Here is a 25614-nt window from a genome sequence, read left to right on the forward strand (position 1 = left end):
TCACTCTGACCAATATTAGACATACAGTACACATATACATATAGTGTGCCAGGGCTCCATTAGTACATGTAAAGAGGCTGTGGGGGGTGGCGGTGCGAGGTTGGCTTCTCTACAAACTGATTTGCAATTCAAAAAAAAAAACATGTGAAGAGGAATCACCAAAAGGCATTTTAATAGAGCACTGTTGTTGACTCTGCTCTTTAGAAAGACCCAGAAAATTCGCTGCACTGCAGAAGTGTGTTATTTAAATGGATTGAAATCTTAAACAAACCGAGCATGGCTATGAGCCACTGTACGGAAGAGGAAGAAGAAAAAGAACAACAACGAAAAAAACATAAAAACAACAACTATGAATCGAACACTGAGGCACATGAATGCAATGAGCCTCACGTCTGGCTTCCTCCAGCATCAGCCAATCAACTAACTGGACTGCGTATCCGTCAGGTGAGAGGAGGCGTCGCTGTTAGTTCATCAAATGTCGCCACTCGGGTCCATCACACAGCTCAAATGCAGACGACCACATCGTTGACATCATGTTGCTCAGAAGTACTGACAGCCACAAATGATTTACTGATAACTATGTGTTTTTGTTTATCACAGCTGCAGCTGAGCAATCCATTTCTAAAAAAACACACAGACATTACTGCTCCAAGTGTATCGTGTACCTTTAATGCTGGATCAGTTGTTGCCAGTGTAAAAACTAACGGGGATATTATAAACAAGCAACCTCCCGCTGCCGTTTACAGTAAGTGAACCAGGCAAGTCGAGATGAGGTGACTGGAGGTCACGTCTTACCTTTAACTAGAAGGCTGCCGGCGCTACTCGCGACTCCAAACTGGTTTCTGGCTACGCAGGTGTAGAGTCCAGCATCCATTTTAGTGACATTAGAAATCCGAAGGCTTCCATTATCCAACACTGTAACTCTGTGGGTAAAAATAACATACAAATGTGTGAGTGTATACAGGGTTTCTCATTAGGCCGGTTGACAGAATGCATCGGTGTTGGTTAAAGAAAGTTACACCGAATTATAAATCTACTTGTGGCAACTTGCATGGCTGTCATTTTAACTCTATTCAAAGTGCATAAAAATATATGCTAAATGAGTCCACTGGCCGTAAGCATTTTAACTTTCGCCTGGAGTTTATCTCGGTGAATTTTAATTGGCTCCCAGTGCTTCAGTGTGACATTAGGAGGACTTCAGCACAAGTGTTGGAGCAGGATTTCTGAGGACTGATGCTGATAAGAACAGAGGAAAATCCCTTTATGTGGCGAAATTTTCTTTTTGGAGTTGATATCAAGGTATAAATAAATGAATGATACACAGGAGCTCATAGGAATTGTGCTTTAGCTGTTACAGATATACTGCAGGCATTAATACACATACAGAATTGAATAAGATCATCTAAATTCCTGCTGCTTCCCTTCATGTTGTACTACATGCAGCTAAAAAGCTAAAAATACATTCATTCCAGCAGTCCTGCATATGGTGCTAAACTGCTTACATATCTCATTCTATTGTTAATAAAGGAGGAAAGTAAGAGTGTAATACCAAGAAAATACAAAAAACCAGCAGCGCCTTAAACAGAAATGTCATTCAATCAATATTTCTTTAATATTTCATTTAAAAGTACTCATACGCCTGAATGCCCTTGGACAAACACTAAAAACAATAAAGATCAAACCCAAACTCGCTCTTGTAACTGATCCAGCTGGATCATGTACACGCCACTTGCCTTCTCTTGCTTATTTGCAACAAAACCGTAACTATAATACAAAATTGGAGATCTGTCAGATTAACATGAAGAGTCCCAAAAAAATAAACATATAAATACAACTCAACATTCTTGACAGAAGCAGTGTGAGCTTTTGAAAGCACGTTTGTCTCAACGAGGCCTTGAATACAGTGGGTACAGCCAACGCGTGCAGAAAGAAGCCGTAGGAAATATGCATAAAACCTATTTTTGTCTTTTTTGAGCAGAGTCAAGGATAGAGCGAGGACAGGCAAGTGATAAAAGATAAATTTAAAGAGTCAGGTGGGCAACTTGATTGGTGACTTGGCACAACTAAACACTTAATACAAGTGGAATGAGCGCTGGGTTTACGGGTGACTTCGGGACACGAGGAGGAAATAAATGACTTTATGAATTCTATTTACAGTGACACCAAGAAAAAAATAGGGCTTTCTTTCGCTTTAGTGAAAAACGAGCTGAATTCTCTAATGAAAACAATGCACCAGCCATTTATTTCAAACCCCTTATTTTTCCAAGACAATCACTATCACTAATACTATCTTTATATAACGCATCACTACATTATTTATTTTCCATGCCTGCTGTTCACGTGTGATCCTTTTCTCCTGCCTCTTATCAAAGCATCCCAGCAGGTTTACAAAACACATTTTCCCTGGTTTCTCTCATTTGATCACTTCCTGCGTTCTTCTTCTGTTTCATGTCCTCTAAAAATGTTCCCCCAGTGCTTCAAGTGTGCTTTGAGGATACAGCATCTTGTTCTTTAAGGCAAACAGTCTGAAATAAATACGCTCTACATTATTTTAGAGCATCCTAATCACGCTATTTTCTTTGACATTTTTTATTTATTATGGCTGAATTAGACTAGAACATGAATTATTTAAACAAGAATATCTCTGATGTGATCAGACAATACTGTCTAGCCATTTATTTGTTTAAAAGTATTTTAATTTGGTGACAGCAGCAATGGGCAAATCGGACGAGCGGATATCAAGGCTCCTCTTCTCATGTCTTTCTTAATGGTTCTCCTGAATACTTAAAATATCGAGTGAATCTCTTCTCGTAGTTCAAGACTTTTTAACAGTGCTGTGTTGATACAAATCGGCAAAAATCTCGATGGCACCCAGGAGTACTAGACAAGGGAAAAAACAGTTTTTAAACGCATTTTCAGCTCCATGCGATCCTCAACAGGATAAGCTGTGTAAACAATGGATTAATGGAGCGGTATAAAACATTTCACTGGGATGGAAATTAACAATACGGGTGTGAATTTACTCATCTTTGATTAATGAGAAAATATCAAAAAGGTAGACAATTTGCTTGCAGCAGCAGTGAAACAGACAGAAACGTTCCCTGATCACCAAGAAATGTTGATCGACAGCTAGTCAGTTGTCAGGTGGTGGTCTCTCGTCTGGCTTCAAAACATTTTGGATTAATTATTCTTGGAGTTAATTACTGGGGAAAAAAGAACCTTGATGTTGTAAAGCATCTAATTCCAATATCTGCAGTAGTGCCACAATCTAAAAGAACATTTAGGAGGAGAGATGTTAAAACCCGACTCTCGTTAGCTCAATCAGCAACTAAAAGTTGATTTCTTGTAAAACATAACGTGACATAAAACGTGGACCCAGGCCGACACAAGGATTTTGAGGCTTCAGGTATCCGCCATTAGCTTTAATGTACAGATGTGTCAGACCGGACAGAGTCACTGACCGAGGAGATACTGGACTGCGTCTCTAATCGTCACAGACTACATTGCTGATTATGATGTAGCTTTTGTTTTGAAGCACTGAGCAGCAGTCGGTGGTCAGAGCTAGCTTGTCTGCCCTGGCTGGCTTGGTTTTAATGTGTGCTCCTCATCCTTGTAATGTGTTTGCTCACACTAGTGCTCAATGGTACAACACACACAGGCTCCGGGAACCAAACTAGCCTGAGTCACTCGTCTTCTGCATTGATTTACAACACATCCTTTAGCAAGGATAAGATCGTTGGCTGCAAGCCGTCTGAAGATGCAGCCTTGTTCTTCATGTGGTACAGCCTAGTAGTGGTATTTAGTAGTAAAAGAATAACAGCAGATACTTTACTTGAGATTTTGAGTCCATATTCTCCATTAAAATACCCTCACCTGGACATAACCAGTCGGTCTGAGGAGAAATAATTCTAATTCGTTCTTGTGAATTGAAGAAATGGAAAGTTCCCTGATTATGTCCTGCACCCTGTAGCCTTTCAGAAGGTTCCTCTGAAAATCTAAATGTCACTCAATCACCTGACTGGAAATCCTTGAGAGACCCTACAGTGGAGTCAGGGGCCAGGTCAAACAGAGGCCATGCATCCAGAAAAAAAAATCTCTATAGGGATCAATAAAATATCACAGTGTCAGGAATAAATGGCCCTGGGCTAAGAACCACTGCTTGCTGAAGTCATAATTAATTTAGCCTGGTGTAATCTAAATGATTGCAAACAAGTAATAACCATTAAGGGTCATGAGCACAGATTAATATTTCATGATGAGAAAGAGTTGCTGGACTTGGAGTAAGATATTCATGATCATTGTGTTGGGATTTCCTCGTCACTCACAGAAACACTTGACGGATACGAAGCTGAGCTGGAGAGGAAAATCTATTCCTTTCTTCAGTCAGAAAGGTCATGCCAATTTAATCAAATTAAGGCACATCAATTTTTGATACAGCCTCTCAACCTTGGCTGTAGAACAATTTCCTGACCACATTAGACATCTAAGAAATTAATTACCCCGATGACACCTTCCTCACTCTGAAGCCCCCGTCTTCTGTTCCAGACCGCACAAGACAATGTAATAAGGTTAAGCCAGTGTTTCATACATAGCTGGTTCCAGAGAAGTTGAATACTCCTTTCTACAGGACCCCCCAAAATGATCAAAGATGACCTGTATCGCCTTAAAGGCTGTAAGAATTAAAATGCATTAGCCTCTTCTACAGAGCCCATTCCCCGCGGAGCCGGCGCTATATTCTCCTAACAGAACTGAGGGCTTCCTTTTGTAATGGACTTTAACAAAGAGTTATGGATATGAGATGTCATACAGATAAGACTTGCTATTAAACTGTGCAATAGCCTATGTCAGGCCTCCTCCTCACCAAGCTTCAAAGGAACAGTGCAAGATAAAGATGTAAGGAGCATTATCCATCTCAAATGCTTTCGCTTTGAGACGTTTCTTTGTTCATTTTTCTGTCAAAGGTTGCCCTGGAGCAATTAAGGTATTGGGGAAATTTGTGGGGTACATAAAAGCTTTAGCAGTGTGATATAGTAAATAGGCACTTACCTCAACCTTATTGGCTGGTCTTAAAGTGAGATACTGGCTGTAATCTAAAAGCTCGGTCTGTCTCTCACTGGTGTAACAAAAAGTAAAAGGCTGTAAATGAAAAACATTATTCTAACCACTTAAGAATGATTGCATAATTAACTCACTTTATTACTAGGTACCATCTATGAGTACTGCTTATTGCGTTCAACTCGATGCATGTTTGGTAAAGGCAACACATCTGGAAAACGGCTGCTGTTTTATGGTGGCTTTGTTATGAATGGTTTCACATTACACGACGAAACATTAGATATCATTTAGCATAACAATCTTGAACACAGGGGTGCTATCTAAAGGTAATATTCCTGAGAGCTATTTCCTGTATCGTTTTACAAATGCTGGCAGTGGTCAGCGGTGAAATTAAATTAGGGTAAGCACATTATCGTTAACCTCGTAGCTCTCCACATAAGTGCAGATGTTATAAGGCTATCTTATTATACACGCCCGGCTGATGCAGGAATCGCGGCTGCATGATTTCATTTACTGATCAAATTCTGCCTTGTTCTTACTTGATTTGTCCTCCTCTGTGCCAGATCCTTGAAAACATTATCCCTGGAAGATTAGAAGGAATTATGGGTATTTTAGTTCAGCCAGTGGGATGGATTAGTGTTGTGCCACTGCTGTAATAGCACTGGTAGCAGCCCCGTTTCGCCGTGGAGGGGAGTAAATGCTAACGAGCCGGGAACAGGGGAATAGGGTTGCGAGAGATGCTGCAATAATGTCAAAGTCTAAAATCTTATATGCAGCTCACCCACTTGAGGGCGAGGCTGTAATGTTGAATCTCGAATGGGAAATCTCGCCTTTATGGGTGTGATTGACTTTACACATTGCACTATGGATGCATTTTCCTTTCATTACTTAAGAGGATGATAAATCTGCAAGCGGGGTCGAACCTTTTGCAGCTGTTTGCAACACATAATCTTTGTGCTGATTCTGCTGCTCCCCCTCTTAAGAAACATCTCATTCCTGGAACCAAGATCTCTCAGCCTGGCATGTTTACAATCACACTGCACCTTGTGTTTCTCCAATATACTGACCGACTGGGGGAGGGGAGGTATGAACCCGTAGCACCCCTACTGTGGTGAGGATGGATATCCCAGAAGTTGAGTGCAGAAAAGCTGCTGAGCCAGTTGAACAATTAATCCTATATCAAATGAGAAATGTGGATCCCCACTACGTCACCACATGTGCCAGCATGTGTTCTTTGCCTCCCGCTGCCACATTCCAGCGCAAATAACCTATATTATTACCGTGTGGTGATGCATCAGTAACTGATTTGTAAGGAACAAAGATTTTAAAACCATGTTGGTGCTCCGTAGCATCCTGTAATATCAGAATAAAGACCAAACATGCGGCAGCACATCAGGTTCCGCCTTATGTGATCTTGCTGAATCTTTTCAAACTGCTGTGAATTACCTGCAGTTTCCTGTTTGTGCAAATGATACTTAAATGTTGGGCTGAATGAAAAATACCTTACTAAGCCTTATAGTTCAGGCGGTCGTATTGTTCACCTCTTCAACAATACAAGACAAAAAAATGATGGACCAGTACAGGTTTTTCAATGGCTGATCAAACAAATTTCTTTATATAAAACCAAATCTAACATGCTAACATAAGCATGACCAAGCAAAGTCACGGCATCCACCCGTAAATCAGTCCTCTACCAGCATGCCAACACGTTTTCAAGCTAGCAAGCAAGATAGAACAGTTAGTTTGTTTGACACCACTGAAACCTTGTTTTCGTTCTCCAAAAAAGATCATGTTTACAGGCCCAGTGGCTCCAATTTAATGTTGAAGAGTGTTGGTGAACAAGATTAATTTTGTTCCTTTCCTTGTTGGCCACTGCTGCATCGTCATTGTATACCATTGAGGACACACTCTGGATACGCCCACTTTTCCAATCAAATTCCTTTTAACATTATTTCCCCTCTTCATATCCTGTTACATTCATGAATGAGTCACAGCACTGAAGTTATATACCTGCCAAATACTGCTTCAGCTGGACTTCCACCACCACTACAGCTCTCCGACTGCTGCCACGTGTGACTAAACATAAAGATTAAGAATCCCGACCGGTTGTTGAATGCACATCCCACCGCTGCCTTGATGATTACATCTTCATTGGGACAATTGTTTCTTCTTGTCTGATTTACATGTGTTTCTTGTCTTAGCCTGCACACTGAGGTAATGCATTGATCTGCAGTTAACTTGATTTCTAATAAAACAAGGTGTCCAGCTAGTTTCCCCGGTGTCACCGCTGCTACCACAGAGGAATGTATGTTGTTCAGCAGCAAGGCATTGATCAGTCCTTTTGGGGATTGTGTCAGCTTCTTTGCTGTCTCACTGGTAGCCTGGATCATCATGTGCCTCGCGGTCTAATGGCCCTCCAGGCCTTACATGCTGCTAATGAGCTGATGGATCAGCCCATTGATCCAAGTACAGCAGTCGAGGAACGGCCAATTACCTTAAGTAAACAGCGCAGAAACCAGCCCAGAGCACAGCCAGGAAAGCACAATGAAGTGAAGGGAAGAAAATGTAGATGGCAAGGGAAAAAGCGGTGGAGTGCAGAACGTGTTATGCAATTCAAATTGCATTGTGTCATACAGTGGTTCTGTTCTTTGCAGTTTGTCACCATGAATATCAAGTAGGCAAAAAAAATAAAATAACAAGTCGATGAAATACCATTCTGCAGTCAAGCTACACAATTGTGGTCCAACAAACAGTGCATTCACTGCTCAGCACAAAGAAGCCCTGTACCTGTGGCTCTCTCTCAAAGCTTCTTTTCCCTTCCTCCATGAAATCACGCCCCGCGGAGACATCTTGGGTTTGCATTCGATCAGGACATCGCCACTCTGTCGGGCCAGAGTTTGGGCCTTCAGCAAATTCTGGGAGAAGTCTGGAGCAATGGCTGAAAAGAGAGTGAGAGAGAAAGAGAGAGAGCGGGGGGGGGGGAAGTTTGTGGATAAGTAGGAAGAGAGGGGAGGTTTAATTTACTGTCCGAGAAAGAGATAGATGAGCACCAGGGGATTGAGCTATTAAGGAAATGAAAGTGGAGGAGCATCCTAAAAACATGCAGGTCACCACATCCATTAAGTAGGTCAACTCTCATATCCTTTTTACACACATATAGCGTAGCGTACACTAAGAAGACGCGCCCACACCCTCGCACAGATATGGAAGTACAGACACGGTGCATCATTTTTAAAAAGACATTTAACTTGAACGGAGGAGGGTTTTCCAATTCCATGTGTTTTCCTTAAGAGGACATTATGCATTAAGAATGAAGCCGTGGGGCTCCAAAGCAAAAATGAGAGAATATGAAATGAGAGGGAGGCTTTGTTGCTGTTCCTTTAGGCCTTAATTACTACGGCGCCGTTGTCTAGTGCTGCTTTGTATGCGCACAGACTCAGCAAAAAGCTCTTCAAAGTGAACGCACAGCCTGGCGCCAGTGACATGGCTGAGCACCTGCCGACGTAACGAACACACACTGCCACACACACGCATTCAATCACGCATTGCACCTCGCAAATAAAGTGTGAAACACTTTGTTTCCTCAATCGACACAACAATTACTTGTCATGCTTGTCTTCTCACAACTCAGCACAGGGACTTCTTTTAGTTTTATGCAAAAGCTAGAGATTCAATGTAACAAGCGTATCCTCATACAGGCACTGCAAAGTTTAAAGACAATGCAATCTAAGCAAGAGATTATTTGTATTAAATTATAAATGATTGAATATTATTTTAGGTTAAAGTTAACAACAGCTGAGATCATGAAGAGATATCATTAAGGTGGTACATATGGCACTCGAGACAGTTTGACTTTTATTTTCAGTTTTGTATCATTTGGTTGATGTGCCTGCCATTTTAGGTGCAATAGTTGAAGGGCATTCGTTTGAAGTTTGTTTTTAATAATTAAGAATGTACATTAACATACCAAACCTGAAATATTAAAGTCATATAAAATACGCACACTCCCAAAATCTAAAAACAGAAAAATTTATCCTTGCTCATGGTGCCCTCTATTGTTTTTTGCATCCTGAGACATTACCGACCTGACAGCAGAGTAAATGTGGTGGAAATTTAGCAGAATTAGATCCCCCCCCCCCCCCAACTTTGTGTCATTAAAACCTCAAAGTCCATTCAGTTAATTTGTGATTCTTTTGTCGGATACTGGCTTCTCAAATAACAGGATAGAAAAAGGACAGTCACAAAATAACTTTAATTTCTCTGCAGCGACTTGATTCTAGAGGCAAAACCCAAGACCTGTTGTATTAATAAATTATGCATAAACAGAGAGGGGGAGAACACAAGAACAGGATATAAGGAGGTTCTCAGCACACGGAGTATCATCAATCACGGGCAAAAGTGCAGCAGAGGCAAATAGGATTTCAAAATAATTGTGTCTAAAAGTGTTAGTTGTGCACCTCTTTTTTTGATTAATCTTTCTTAAGTCTACATACTTTCAGTGCAATCATGCAGTGACTTAGAGTCAAGCTGCCAAGCAGAGTTACAGCTGGTTTCTAAACACATGTCTAGAGCTGCTGTGTCAGGGAGAGAGGCGGCTTTTGCTGCCTTTTAATACTTTGTTTTACGAATGTCATTTTGTAAAACTGTCACAGCAAAAGTCACAAGCACTTACATAAGAATATTTTTAAAAAATGTCTTTTACCTGTTTGTATCAAGTACCTTTAATATACTGTACAGTAGAGCTCAGTTTACACATCAGTTCCTGCATGGAATATGTTTTTAGCCACATTGTAGATTAGCATGAGAAGCTAAAAGTGTATCTGATCTTACCGATGACTCTGAGTTCGGCGTTGGTGAAGATGCGGCCATGCTTGTTCTCTGCGACACACTGGTACATGCCGATGTCACCCAGATTTAAGCTGCTGATGGTCAGCACTCCATTATTCACCTGAACTCTGTCCTGCTGAAGACAAACACAGATGAATGTAGGGAAGAAAAGAAATAAAAAAACACGCAAAAAAATGTAGCTCTTGTGTTAACTTGAAAATATACACAAAACAAAGTGATCAGTCAGCAGGAACTGATTAAGTGCTCACCGCTGGCACAAACACCTGCCCGAAAACAGCTCAAGGTTTACATCCATCTCTGTCCGAGCAGTATTGTTTCTCCATACACTACGCTGCTTGGTTAATCAATATGTGATGAAATTAGAGTTATAACAATCGGATTTCGTTCCGTCAGATAATTTTGTCCAATGTCCATGCCAATGCTTGCAGCTGCATTTATTGATGTGTTTTTTTCTGTGAAGGAACTGTGGCACATTGTTCTCTTATAAACCTGTTTTACTAAATCCCTAATTGTACAAGAAAGTGCTACATTAGCATTTATTTGGAATTTCTTAAGTCCAACAATTAGTTACTTGTTTTTTGTTTGTTTTTTTCCTTTGAAGTCTCCAGTGAAATTGAGAACAAATATCTTGATCTGTACCCTAGATGTCTTCACCAGCGAGTCATCAACAGCTTCGGTTTGCTGATGATAGGGAGATTTGATTTGTTGTGAATATCAGAAAAAAATAAATGTTGATTAGTGGAGCTTAAGCATCCAGCCAGCTTGATCAGCCTTTGCTGATTAAAAGAGATAAAATCCTTACAGCATCTGTCCAAACTGCAAGATAATAAGTTAGTTACAGGGTCATTCTGGCACCTTCAAATACAGACAGTATCTTAGGGCATTATTACTGCCAGAGCAGCTTCAATGATTCTTGGCATACAATCCACAATTCTCTGGAACTCTACTGGAGGGATGAACAGAATTCTCCCAAAAGAACTCCCCCCCATTTGGTGTACTGATGATGGTTGTGGAGAAATCTGTCTAACATCTCCGTCCAAAATCTACCAAAAATTAGACAGAAATCTGGTGACTGTAGCTGAGTTTCTATTTCACTGTCAGACGAATTATCGGCATGGAAATGTGAATTAGGCGCATTTCCAGTAGCTGGTTTTGCATGAAACTGGGCTGCAAAACACACTGTTTTTTGCTCTGTTGACAATTCCTAGCAACCTTTCTTAATGCAAACTTCAAAATGTGTATCAACATATGTCAAAGGAAACACAAAAACCCATTGATTGACCCCTCCCAGCTTTATGAAAGCAGTTGTCATTTTTGGACACTCATTTATTCAGCTTGTGCCTTTTAATAGTTGACCCTTCCGTATTTGACATTAATTCCTCACAAGTGCTGACACCAGAAAACAGATAAATGGCATAATAGATTCCAAAGTTTCTCATAAACTATTTGATTCTACAAAGTAATTATCTTCTTCCCACAAATGGTGCAGTGAGTTGGATACTTACAGTTCCCGTAGTTTTAGGATAATGATCATTACCAGCAATTACACTGGTGACATGTATTATGCTACCTCAGCAACACGACATCACCGCAATTACTTTCACATACAGGGTCCTGGTATATCTAGTAACACAGTTTCTGGAACTGTTGTTCTGTTGTTTTATCAACGGGCCAGCGAAAGGGCTGGATAAAATCATAATTCTATTACTTCACAGGATTGCATCAGCCTTTCGAGCATTTATATAATTACCTCTTGTCTGAAGCAACATTTAAAGCTTTTACCTCCATATGCCTCCATGCAGAGGTAGAGACACACACACACACACACACACACACACACTAAAGAGCAATTTGACCACAAGCTGTGGGCGGTATTTTGAGTTTTCTGTCAGACCTTTCACTTTAACACTTTAAGAACAAATGTATAAGAGATTTTTTTAAGGAAAGCTTGCAAACAGTCCAATTAGTGTCATGATGGTATCAAACGTGTGCGTTCACACGCACGCACGCACACACACATACACACACCTCTCCTATTAACACACACAGTAGTGCATGTGTTAATAGGAGAACGCAAGACTCATGTGGCTTTGAGGTGGATAATTAGGGCTATATATGGACAGTGTAAGTACTACAATAGTAACTGTGTTCATTCTGACGAATGGCCTGATCTAATTCAAGCTTTAGCCGCAATTTTTTGCTCCTCGGGGGGTGGTAATTGAAAGACTGCTAATTTTCTGTGGTCTTAACAGTCCCATGGTGACTAGATCTACTCCCCCTCTGCTTAACGTAGCATAGAGACATTATCAAATGGTGGTTGACACCAAACCTCCAAGGAATTATTCATGAATAAGCTGTAGAGGAGGCCCAAGTATATTACTGACACCATGATAGCGCGTTAGTCTAGGTGTCAGAAGAAAATATCCCAGGATATCACGCAATTTAAAAAGTACCAGGTACACAGAGTACCCTGAATAAAGTTCTCCTCTCACTGCTCCTTTTGACCTTTACAAGTGTTGGCACTGCTTTCTGCACCCTTTTATAGATATGTCAATTTAAGTGTGGCAGCACTCATTGTTCTTGCCCTTGATCTTTCCCATTGAGTGTAGCTGAAGCTTTTAATGTCACTGACAAAGTAGTCCAGAGGGTCCTGCCGCCAGTCTGTCTGTCGTCTGGAATCATTACAGCACTGCCACTTGAAAAGACAAGAACTGTCCCTTAAAATCAGTCAGTGACACTTCAGAGAATCTTCAAACAGGCATCTTTCTGAAGCCCAGTCACACCATGGACACACTCTTGACCTGGCGCTACAGCCGCCGCCAGAGGGGGTCCTGGGTCAGGATGGATGCAACCGTTTCCAAGTCCAAGAGCCTGAGTTTTCAGCCAGGAATGGGTGCTTATATGTGGGTTCAAGTGAAAGGAAGAAAAAAAAGGATGGTAGTGAGAGGGAGTGAGAAAGAGATAAAGAAAGGGAGAGAGAGAGAGAGAGAGAGAGAGAGAGAGGCCATAACAGCTTTGAATAGATGATAGATGATCTTTTTTAGGTTACACAGTGCGAGGGCCCGGGGGGGGGTGAGCGGGATGAAAGGGATCTGTGTAAGTGCATGGCTTGGTCCCACACTAGGCTGTTCTGTATCCACTGCCCTGTTTAAAAACCCTCGGAGACTCTGGTGGCTCCATCACAATCTCTTTTAGCGCTGGAGACAAATGGTGACATCCGTTTGCTTCCCGGCCAACATTAATTATACTTGACTCTTCTCTGATATCGTCGGTGTTTCAAGTTGAAAAGGCAAATTATGGAGGCTCTGTGATATAATGATCCTCTCACTGATTGTCGTTAGTGAACTAAAGGTGTGCTAAAACACTCCTTCAATTTGGAGGTCGAAGGTAGAAAAATCTCAAAAAAGACAACTAACTAAAAGGGGAGTTTGTGGTCGAGAAAAATACAAGCGTGAGTGGGTCCTTGTTTCACTCGGGTGACATTTTAAAGTGACAGGCCTCCTCTGAGCCATTTAATTCCCTTGGAGGGGTCCAAAAATGAGGTGGAGAGAGAGAAGGGGCAAAAACTTGAAAGAGAGCACCAGAGATACAGAGATAAAGAGACAGAAAAGAGGGAGAGGAGGACGGATCCATTCTAATGAGGAATAACAAATGGCCCCCTTGGCCTTCCTCTCCTTCTCCCTCGCTCTCTACATCGCTGACCTTTGGGTTTGGAAATTGATTTACTGTTGCTGCTGTTGACAGTGGCATTTTGAAAATGGTAACACCCCACCTCATTAATATGGTCACATGTACCGAGAATATGTTACCTTGGCCACCAGCCAAAGGAATTTTACAATGTTATTTACAAATCAATACTGGAGATGCGCAGGCGGAGTGATGAGGGTTTCCTGTGGTTAAGGATGTGTGGCGAATAAAGGAAGTGACCTTTTGTGAGCCCTTCAAAATTAACAAAATAGCAGACAGCCACAAATGACAGAGAGGAAATGTCAATTACAATAATGCCTGTTTAGATGGAGTGAATTTTTACTCACTTGTGTTTGCTATGTGAATAATTGGTGCCTGGAACGCGTTGTTGGGTTTAACATAAATGCGTCTATTTCCGTGTCAAATTTCAGGTGTTTTCAAGAGTTCAGCTGCTTTTGATTTCATATGAAATGAGCCGATTTTCCCTTTAAATTTGACACCATTTCATGAGCTTGAGTTCATCTTGAAAAAGAATCCACTGAAGGGTTCGTGTTCAATCAAATGGGAGGAAACTATAAATGTATTATGATGCAACTAATGCTTAAACTATTCATTAATCTGATATTGTACAGTTCAGGCAGGGGTGGGAACATGTGGGAAATGTTTGTTGTGATCACAGATAAATATTTCACATTCGAACTTTTTAAGTTCCGTTTTAAAAAAATAAAGTCAGATGCTTTCCATTTTTTATTATAACTGGATTGAACATAATTCGCAACAAAATTTCATGTTTACCTAAAATAAGATGTGATAAAACAAACTTAAAATGATCTTTCTTCATTGTTTTTGGCAGCATTTGGACCCTGGACTAAAATAACATTTACTTTTTCCTCCAACTGAAATCTGTTTTACTAAAATGAAGATCACATCACACATGACATTGCAAATCGTTGGATTTACTTCTCAGCTCCTTGGCATTTTCAAACTCCCAAAATAGTTTTAGCACATCAAAATATCCACCGGTTCATCAAAACCGTGTTTAAAGTCATTTGTTTCAACTCTTTTGTTTTTTGAGTTCCAGCAAGTTGGCATTTTCTTCTCATTTAACCATTCTTAGAAATAAACTTGGAGATTTACTTAACTTCGGTATTTAATTACAAGGTATCTAACCAATGAAGTTCCATTAAATTATCAGCGTTACTCAGCCCTACCGTTCCTTAAAACCACAAACAGGCATCAAAATCCAAGATATGGCTGGTCTGACTTGATTTTTATTTTCAGTAAACGGTCACATGTGCGACCTATTTCAGAAAGACATCGTTCAAGCTATCTGTGTGTGTCAATCGTGATATTAACTTGAACTGATCCAAATGAAAAATGCAGTAATCTCTTCGCCCCGTCCTCAGTCAGAAAATGCTGTTTGACCATTGTCCAAACACAACTTTGAAAACAGCAAAGAATATCCTATACGCCCGTCTTTCAACCTTTTCAACACTGAACCAGGCTGCCGTTGCCGAAATAATTGCTGTATAGCCCAAAAGTGTCCAGAAGTTTGCAACAATGATGAAAACAAAACCAATAGCTGATTTATTGCACTGCTTTCTCAAGTAGCGCGGCCACATGCATTATTGAACTGAAACTTTGCCGAGCCAGAATGTAAACAAAGGTTTTTGTGTAAGTGGGTCAATATATAAGCTTCCATGTTCGTCATGCATATGCAGCCATGCCGTATATGGTTCAGTTATAAAAATATGCACTGATATTTTCCACAGACACAATTATCTCACGACAGACTCTCAGTACCATGCCAGAGAACGTGACACTGCGGACACACTGAATTTATGGATAACTGCTTCTGTGTTATAATGGCAGCGGCTTTGACAGTAGAGTGCAAAAATCTTTTTTTTATTCTTTTTTTTTCTGTACTGGGTTTGCAGTGGGATTCAGGGCTCTAATTAAAGTTTCTCAGATTTCAAATATTACCTCAGTTCTCAATCCAAGTTACTTTCAGACAGTCACTACGAGTGACTGCAATTCACTGGAGGTTTTCAGGCACAAAGCAAACTCACTCCACCAGCCCAGTAACACTAAACAAGGCAAATTGCATAAAATGTGAAATGTATTTGGGAAGGTAAGACACTTCGCACCCTCCAAAGCAAAAATACTTAATGATAAAATTGAGAGTGGCAGATATGAGAGACTGAGCAGTAAATTGTCAGAAGAGTCCCTGGTTGATTACAGGCAGAAAATGGCATCTCTTTGGCTTCTTTGCAAACCACATGCAAGCACACTTCCTCGAAACACACACACACACACAAACACACACACACGCACACACGCACAAGCACACGCACACACACACACACACACACACACACACACACACACACACACACACACACACACACACACACACACACACACACTTTGACGCCAAATTTAGTCCCAAGCAAATAGTCATTTCAAAGTGACATGTTCCTGCCAAGTACAAGCCTGTGAGTTGGAACAAGTATGCTAGGGAAAAAATGAATGCAGCAAACAGTGCGGTAACACAGTGCACCCTCGGATCTACTGTTTTCTTATCATCTGTCATCTCACACATTAAATTGCGCTCATTCCTCAGTAAACTGCAGAGGGACTATTGACACTCTGCTAACAATATCAATACCATTTAATACAAGCCTAGAATGAGACTTACAGCTTGCAGCAGTCTTAATGTGTTTGTTGACATTACACATCCACAGAAGGCTGGGTGTCGATGAGAAACAGGACAAATTAATATTTTTAGGTTATTGGTAACCAAACATAAGAGGACCCAGATGGACACTAAAAAGAGGTATTTGTCTGGGGACATCTGGCTTAAATGTGGAGTACAACAATGAAGTGAACAGGAATGTAACTATCCAAAGTCGAGGGTGCAAATCAACCAAGTGGAGCAGCGGAACTGGGACAAAAAACAGGGCACGGAGCTTTGTCAGCAGGCGTTTACACAACCAGAAGTGGGAGTGGATGATGTCTAGTAAAGAAATTAGAGAACCAAACCTGGGCCCATGAGGGGGTCAGGTATCCACGTGGGTCAGGCTCAACTAAACTAGCTTTACTGATATTGGGCTTATATGTTCTTTTAGGAAAAAAAAGTGTAACAAATGCGGGACCTAGTGGGCCTAGCATTGAGTTTACGTATAGTGTGCACCAGAGTGTGTACAAATTGCTTTTATATAAGTGACTTTGACTGCAGCCATTGTGAATTATATTGTTTCTCGTGTTTGTGTTGCTGATTGCATGACAGAGACGCAGCCCCACGGTTCAAAATACAATCAACATTGGATTATTCTGCCACTCTGACTAACCTTTCCTGCTGAAGCCTAATAATATGGCTACGGCTGCTATCACTAGCTTTTATTACTACCTGCATTCTTTTCAAAATGTGTTTTTCTTCCCATCTGTTTGCTACATTTCAGGAATCAATACTGCTTGGTTTTGGGAACTGAGCAAAGTCCCTTACCTCCATCGGGTCCAGAGGCTCTCCATTCTTCAGCCAGCGATACGAGGGTTTGGGCTTCGCACTGGCTTTACATTCCCACACCAGAGTGTCATCAATGGTCTTCTGAACATCCGGAGGCTTCTCAGTCAAGTGAGGTGCAGCTGTTGGGTCACATAGCACGTACGTCAGATGAACACTTGTTTGAGCATTGCCAGTACGCAGCAATTTAGAATAAATCAATGAACCGACCAAGCAGACAATTAGTTGATTATAGACGCATCCAAGGGCTCAAATCATAAATCCACTTCCAATTAACCCAAAGCTGACCTCTTCTTGAAGAAATATATAAATAAAAAGAACTGCATAAGTATGAGGTAGGATCAATATGAAATCATACACAACGAGGTTGCTGTAAAGCAGTGATTCCCGATATTTTTTCTCAGAGGCCCCACACACACCCTCATGTTTAATGCCAAATATTCCACGGGCATATTTTGTCTTCACCTTCAAGAGAGCACAAGTATTTTAAATGACCAAACTTGAATGTGATGCAGCTTCTTTGAAATACATTTCACATAACTCATCACATTCTTTAAAAAAAATAAGAATAAAAATACTCATGTTTAGATTTTATGGGAAATAAAAGGTCATTGTGATTTTTACATGTGCAACTCTAATTTTTGGCATCTTCAGAGGAAAGTCTTCCCCAGCAGCAGTGAGCTGAAAGCTTGAAATCTTGCACAACCAGCTTGAGTTAGCAGTCTGATGCATATTCTTTTCAAGAATCAAGGTTACTGACCCGTTTATAGATGTGAATACTCACAATGAAATATTTTTTTTAGCAATGCCGTTAATAATACAGGTTATATTCCCGTCTTGTCTTTCAAGACGTCTAAAAACCATAGAGAAAAGGCCTCTATATTTACGATGGCTCTGCTGGTGTCACATAAATGACGAGCGCCTTATCTCCTGTGACAGTATAAGAATATTTATGGCCCTTGTGGAGCAGCCACATAAATACAGGACGCCCTGCCAGGGTCAAGGAGAGAGAGGAAGTTGAGTCAGTTCATTTCCTTGAAGAGCCATGCTACTCCGATAGTTCACCAATAATAATAATAACCATAATGTGATCAGTTTTTCTTTTTTCTAAATTCTTTTTGAGTGAAGTGGAGTGGAGTTGCATCTACAAAATGATATGGTGCATTCAATCTGAGATTTTCCTGGCAGGCACATACTCACCCCTGCACATGGGCTGTGAGGTCAATGAGTGAATCTGTTTAATGGAAGCCCACCGGTGACACTGGGAGGAAGGAAGTTCCCTTTTTTAGGGCGGCTGTCACATCCTGTCTTGATGTTAAGAAACTGTTTGTGTAAACTTTAAAAGTAAAATCAAGAAAACTATTTTTTTTAAAAAGTAATGATGGTATTCCTTGCAAATTCTTTTATCGTCAGTGCTGCACGTGTGCATACAGTGCATTATACTTGATAAGAAGTGCTCAGTAGCCCCGTATGAATTTTTTTCTTTTTTCAGAAACACTCAAGCTCTCTTTGGTTTCTTTTATGAAAAGGAACTGTGTGATGAATGCATTCGGAAATGAGCCGGCATGCAGTGCAGAATTGAACACCACACAAAAACAAATACATGACACTCAGTTAATATTACAAATGAGAGAGTCATAGAAGAGAAGACGTGATGGAAACGGCTTTTACACAAAGTCCATTGGATCTCGTCTGAGCCCATTCAAATGCGGTCAGCTGCTAAACCGTGATCTAATTTCATAAATCCCCAAAAACTACAGAAGGACAATTAGGTGGGAAATTGAAAAAGAAGCCACCTCTTATTGTTCTTGCTGCAGCATTGGTTGGATGTCGCAAAGACCACATCCCAATATTGATTCTCCTATTCTTCTATAGACTTGATGGATGTCCCACAGGCTCCTGTCTATGGGAGTTTAAAATGAGATTACAGATTTTTATCACCTGGCGCCCAGCCAGTCTGCCTGGCTTTGAGAAAAGATACAAGACTTAAATCTTACAAGGAGAAACACGTATTTCTCACAACTATAGTGGAACACAGGTGTGGAGGCTTTGCATCACAGTGCGAACACAGCTACAAGTAAAAGCTACAACCTTGTATAAAACAACAAAACAACCACAGACCATGACACAATTACACCACTTCCCTTATTTTAGGGCCTTTAGGTCTTTTAGGCTGAATCCTGTGACGCTATGAAACCCTTATTGTTGAATATTACTTTCATGTGCGTCCTTTTTCAACTTCAGTTGTATCATTTGTGTTGTTGTCTGCTTCAGCTTTCTGAGCACAGCTGAATCTCAGTACACTCGAGGGGGGCGTGGCCTTCTGTGTCTTCCACAAGACACATTTATACTGCATTCACGTGCTTCTCAGATGGTCCCATTTCCAGAGTTGGGAAGTTGTCCTTCCATCTTTTGGTGTATTCACGTGCATTGCCAAGAGTTTAAAAGCAAGACGTTGATTCTTTTTTTCCTGGTAAACCAACACAACACTGGAGACCGTTGTGATACAGTAGACCCTAGTGTGCAGTATGAGCCAAGCAGGTGTACTCCAGTGGCAAAGTCTTGCAGTGTGCCCAAAACTAGACGTTATCAGAGGGAAAGAGAGCTGGACTCTTCCCTCCAACCTCATCATTACAGGGTTTTTGTCTTTGGGGAACAAATAAGCATCAGCATTAGAGCGTGCATTTTTTGTGCACACTTCCCGAGACAAAGGGCTGCTTTTCTGGTGTTAAATGCTTCCAGCTAGTAACTTCTTCCAAACTGTAATCGCCAACAGGTGATGCTGACAGGGACATGTGGTGAATGGGCCAATCAGGTAACATAGTGATGATATTACGTGTAACTCCACCAGAAATCTGAAACAGATGATTTTGTTGATTTCCAGAGAAATATGACTTCAGTCACGATTTTCACAGCAACAGTTGTGATCTTAAAGGTAATTTATACCTACATATCTATGCAATTAGACTGAAAAAGACATTTTCATTATACTGAGTCTTTAAGGCATGTTTAATCCTCAGTCTACCTACAGACACTGGGAGCATTTCATCTTACCCAAGGTGTCGCAAACACCCCTATTATCATATCAAAGGAATCCCCCTTTTGCGGAAAAGAAAAATCTCGATTTGATGATCTCAGTCAAGCATATCCCTACAGGGTCTTGTATGCAGACATCATCAATGCATAAACTGCAAAATAATGGAGGGAGAAACTATAAAAATCCTTCATCAGGGGCCATTAAAAGCTTTCTCAGAATATGGGCCATAAGTCCAGTGTTGGTGAGGGAAAAATCACCTCTCCCTGAAAGGAGGAATAAATCTGTGAGCGCTATGGGCCAACGTTAGCCGCTGGCACAATAAAGAGCTTGTCAGAAATGAACTACTGGTAATAGGTTAATTTACTGCCGCATTACACTATACGATGCTGTTATATATGGGTTTTAATAAAAGCTACATATTGCATGACAACAAATAAAACTTTTTGTTAGACTCCCTCAAAACTACACTCTTTTCCCCAAAGCTTTTTGCTCGGTAATACTGGATCATTGAGGGGGTTTTAAATAAGGCTATGAATCACTGGGAAGAAGACCTGGTAAAAAAAAAAATCTATAAAATGCTCATGATATTTCAGGAAGACGACTGCAGGTTAAAAGCATTTCTAGTTCCAAAAACAAGAGGTGTGAAAATTTAGTCAACGAAAACCCCACTCCTACTCACCGTAGAAAGACAGCTTTCCTTTAACAGAGTTTCTTCCTCTGCTGTTCTCAGCCAGACATTCATATATCCCTGCATCCTCCTGCTGGAAATAAGGGATCTCTAAAACGCCATTGGCTTTATTTATGTCCACCTTCCTGCCAGAGGAGACCCCATCCACTCTTCTCCAGCTGATGGTTGGCACGGGGCTAAAGTCATGGAAACAAGCAAGGTCAAAAAATGAAAAATGCTCCACAAGAACTTTTACTCTCGGGCTCTGGCTCAGTGGCATAGATTAGTGAAGACTGACAAACAGTGGCATTTAAGGGAACACAACATTTTGGCAAACGTAACTAGTTTCCATCCTTCCCAGATAAGAAGATAGCCACCCTTCTCTCTGCTGTAAGGAGATGAAACCCACAGAGACCAGCTGATGACCAATTAGCTTCGCACAATGAAAGGCAGTAGGTGGAAAGAGGGGACATACTTCTCTCAAAAGTTATTGATCAGATCCGGTTCAGAATCTTGGTTTGTCCGCAGATAATTATCCTCTCTTACAGCTCCTCTTCTAGTCGTCTACAAACATTTTGTTTTATGGACAAAGTTTCAGTGGGCCTGCCGTGTTAAATCACTGCACCTGCGGTTTTGTCAAAAAGGTAAATTCAGACTACATGTTTGATTCTACAATTACATCTTGCGGTTTTTAAGTTTTATTTCATAATCAAAGTCATGCGCAATCTTGGTTACTTTAATGCTGGCAAAGACTGCTCTTGAGAAAAGTGTTTTTGAGGACTTTAGATAGAGGTATGCTAACATTTCCCATCCACTAGCATTGATTGTGCAAAGGTAACTGGCGGTCTGCTGGACTCTTTGCTACCTCCTGCACACACAGGGGAGAGAAGGGTATCTATCTTCACGTCTGGCTCTAGAGAGGATGGAAGTCAACATCTTTCCAAAAAAAGTTGATATTCCTCTACCTTCTTCATTACTCTGAAAGGTTCACATGCTTCCCTGTATCATCCTTAACTCCAGCTCAAGAAGGAGTCATTACAATGTCAAATATTTGATCTAAAATATCACCTCACACATTACCATGCAGCACTGATTGGCATATTTTTAAAAAAAGAATGAATGGTGAGTCATGACTGTACTACAATAACACACACAGCGGGACATACTTTCCAAGTGCAAAACATTCCAGCTTGACAGTGGAGCTCTTAGCGACAGGGACGACTTCAGGGAACTGCACTTCGATCTTTGGCTCATATTCACCCATCACACCTGGTGTTGCAAAGAAAAATACAGAAATGATGCCACGTATGTCTGGGGGGAATTTCTTCAACTCAAGCCCTGGAAAGGTCACAAAGAGACAAAATCAAAACAAAGTGCAAGTCTTGCCAGCGATAACCCTGTACCATGTTCAAGGGCTTAGACGAAAATATCAAATGGTCATTTTCTGACTATTACTGGGATTTTGATTTAAAGTGTAATTATTTTCAGTAAATTACACCCCGGCCCTGTAGAGGTGGTCGACACAGCATCTATAAACCATAATTACAAACCTTTCTTGTGTGACATGAAAAGAATCAGATGAAATGACGACGGCTATCCTCCTAGGGTTGTATTTTCCAATCCAGACCGGGATATTAAAATCAACTTCAAAGACAACTTGGATAATTTGATCAGCAAAATGTTCATCCAAAATGTTCCCCACTTATTCAGACCTTTAGGGCTGCGAATCCACAGTCAATAACTTTCAAGTATATTATCAACACTGAGTGGACAAAAGCACCTTCATCTGAGTAGAAATTGAACAATTAAAACAGAAAAACAAAAACTTAGACTTGTAAATGAAGTTGCTACTTACCATCTACCCTTAGCACTAGAGGTGTCGGTGGTCCTTGAACGCTGCTTTTGGTGACGGTGTTGGTGACGACACAAGTGTAGTTGCCCACATCCGAGGGTTCCACTTTGGCGATGTAGAGGTTGCCCGTCTTCTGGGACACAAATCGTCGCGTGTCCTGGGTGACAAACGATGGATACTCGTTGAAGATCCATGTGAAGGTCAACTCTGTGGAAGATGGATGAGGCACAATTCAACCAAACATGTAACTTCACTTTATATCTTTAAAGTGTTGTGGGTACACTGGATATTTTCTCTTCATGAATAAGTCTCTTTATTGAGTTTTCTGATGCACATTTATCTTTTTATTACAGCATTTTATTGTGAGAGTTAGAAAATACTTCATCACGTATGGACCACATATATATTTGTTTTGTTTTATTGTGACTGTCTAAACCTCGCCTGGTTGTTACATTAAGAACCTGATTGTTGTTGTGATAGCTGAGGCCTGTTTCAGTGATTCGTGTCAACTGATCATAATCACAGCAGGAACACTCCAGCAATATCTGTTACGCTGAGGACAGGGAAGGCCAAGGAGCAGAAACAAGTCGCGCTCCCACACACACACACGCACACACACACACACACACACACACACTACTGTATATAGAGATCATCTGCTAAGATGACGTGAGATTCATCAGCTGTCACTTCGATGTGACTGGATGCCTTCAGAAAGTAATTAGTGGATCGCACCGTGTGCCAGCCTTCCAAAATTAAAAACAAAACTTTATAATTGAGAATCAATTGCCGTTGCTCACTCTTGGAAAAAAACAAAAAGGTCATTATATGTAGTAAAAGTTTCACAGGTTCAGTGATGACAATGACCTTCAGGAAAGTTGGATACTTAAAGGAAGTGGATGCCAATAACTGTACTACATCAACAGTCGACTTCAACAACGTACACACTTGTCGGACCATATAAACCTGCTGCACTTTGCTAAAACATGCAATTATGTGCTGACACACTTGAATGTGAACTTATAAAGTTTGAGCACTTTTCCTAGTAGAATGATCTTTGCAAATGAGGAAAAATTGATTGTTGCCGTAATAACCATTTAACAGTGTTTGGGGATCTATGGATGAATTACTATTACTGCCATCCTGCATCGTATTGTAATTATTTTTTCTCAGCTGAAGCACAATGCAATACTCCAGGACAGCACGCCAATTGATCAATTTCACTTTATCACCAGTCAGACGTTTCAGATAAACCACCCTTCGTCGCTGAGCTTTAGGCAGACAAAATGAATAGATCACTCACAGGTGAGTCTCAAGCCGACTCAGCAGCTGATGACCACTCTCAGAGGACATGTGGCAACCTCCAGGCTATAACAATCTTGAAATAAAAGCAAATCCCTTCAGCCATAGCGTTATCAAAGTATTTTTTGATATAATATCCCTCAAATTCACAGCAAGACTTATCTTCTTTGTCAATTTTTGCTGTTACATGCAACTTATAATCATCAGAGACGGCTGGGGAAAGTGGTTTTCTAACTTTTTATAGACAAGACAATTAAGTGCTTATTTAAGAAAATAGTCAGTGGATCAATAATGAAAATAATTGTTGGTAGAATCCCTGGAGGTGAATGTTCCTTAAAAACTATTTGCACAAATCATATTCCCTTAAAGTTGAGGTTTGCTTATAATCTTTATTCAATTTACCATTTCCATGTTTTGATTTGATTTTTCAGTTTAATTTCTTTCTTTCTTTCTTTTTTAATTCCAGGATTTATTACTTGATAAATATTGATTTAAAAAACACATGGACAGAAGATGTGCATTGAAAAAAACAACAAGATGTCTGTGTGCGGATGTCATGTGTTGGTTGAGGACCTTAAATCAACCATTAAACTGCAGATCTTGCATAAAAAGCTATAAAGTGCCCTATAAAACCAACATATTTCAGATCTTGTTATTCAGTATGGAGCTATCTAGTCCACTATTCATCATCCATGATAACTGGCTTCTGGGAAAGACTCCCAGTTCTACAGACCAAACGGAGAGCAGTCAGGGGGGCTTTACACCAACAATCAGCAACATTATAAAAAGGAATGATGGTGTTTTGACATATTGACACAAGGATAGATTGCTGTGGACCATATTGCATCCCCATCCCAAAGGCAATCTCGGCCGTTGGTAAAAACTCCTCTAAGCGATGACTCAACACTATAGCATAGGGAATAATTCCAACATGAGTTACAGGACACTTATCTCCTGACATAGTCTTCCTCACTTCTGCTCTTAAGGGTGAATGAGCATGTGTGGGCTTGGATGTATTAATGCAAACTCTGCAGATCACTATGTGTCATTTGCACTTGAGGATGTAATTAAGTTACACTGTCTATTAGCAGGACTTCCCCTGGAAGCTAAATGATATGCTGATAGGGTAATCATGACAACCATCAAGCCGCACGCTTTCCTAAGCTGGCGTTGTTGTGTTTTCAGCTAGAATGACCAACAACCTTGGATAACATTAGCCACAAGATATAATGAGATCTGAGAAAATGTTTTAATCAAACATTGAATTACAGTTTTAGAGATTTTACATCTTTTAAATCAGGTTAAATGATTCCTAAGACCAAATGTCTTATGCTAATCTTTTGGTGATGTTGGTAAATGCTGCTGCTACCTCAGCTAACATTTTTTTTTAAATTTTAAAAGAATGTTCCCCTCCCTGTAGAAATAACATTAGGGGAACATATTAAAAGGTTCTCACCAAAAAAACAATTAGCAGAACACTGCACATAATAATCTCAAACATTGTCAATATTTCTAGCTGAGGACACATCATAACGTTTGTATAAAACATGCGTCAAGACAGACTTCTCTTCTTTCCAAACGTGTACACTTCCACATGCGGTGACTCCAACTCCAACTGAACCATGATAGCAACAGATGATCTG

General features: G+C 40.5%; 1 protein-coding gene across 6 annotated transcripts in view; it reads right to left on the minus strand.

Moving 5' to 3' along the window:
* The window catches only part of cntn3a.1 (contactin 3a, tandem duplicate 1), an 86328-nt gene that overhangs the window by 16597 nt on the left and 44117 nt on the right, over nucleotides 1-25614 (minus strand). For 5 of the 6 annotated variants that reach the window (XM_086214497.1, XM_086214496.1, XM_086214495.1 and 2 more), the window contains 7 exons: nucleotides 22673-22876; nucleotides 21984-22086; nucleotides 20830-21014; nucleotides 17096-17235; nucleotides 9886-10018; nucleotides 7843-7993; nucleotides 796-923 (listed from right to left, as the gene is read on the minus strand). In XM_086214497.1, coding sequence (XP_086070623.1) covers nucleotides 796-923; nucleotides 7843-7993; nucleotides 9886-10018; nucleotides 17096-17235; nucleotides 20830-21014; nucleotides 21984-22086; nucleotides 22673-22876 — 1044 coding nt within the window. The remainder of the gene's footprint in view (nucleotides 1-795; nucleotides 924-7842; nucleotides 7994-9885; nucleotides 10019-17095; nucleotides 17236-20829; nucleotides 21015-21983; nucleotides 22087-22672; nucleotides 22877-25614) is intronic. The other variant, XM_086214499.1, reaches the window with a different exon arrangement.

This window comes from Aulostomus chinensis, chromosome 9 (genome assembly GCF_037954235.1).
Source record: "Aulostomus chinensis isolate RoL2024-O1b breed Wild chromosome 9, RoL_Achi_v1.0, whole genome shotgun sequence".
Classification (NCBI taxonomy): Eukaryota; Metazoa; Chordata; class Actinopteri; order Syngnathiformes; family Aulostomidae; genus Aulostomus; species Aulostomus chinensis.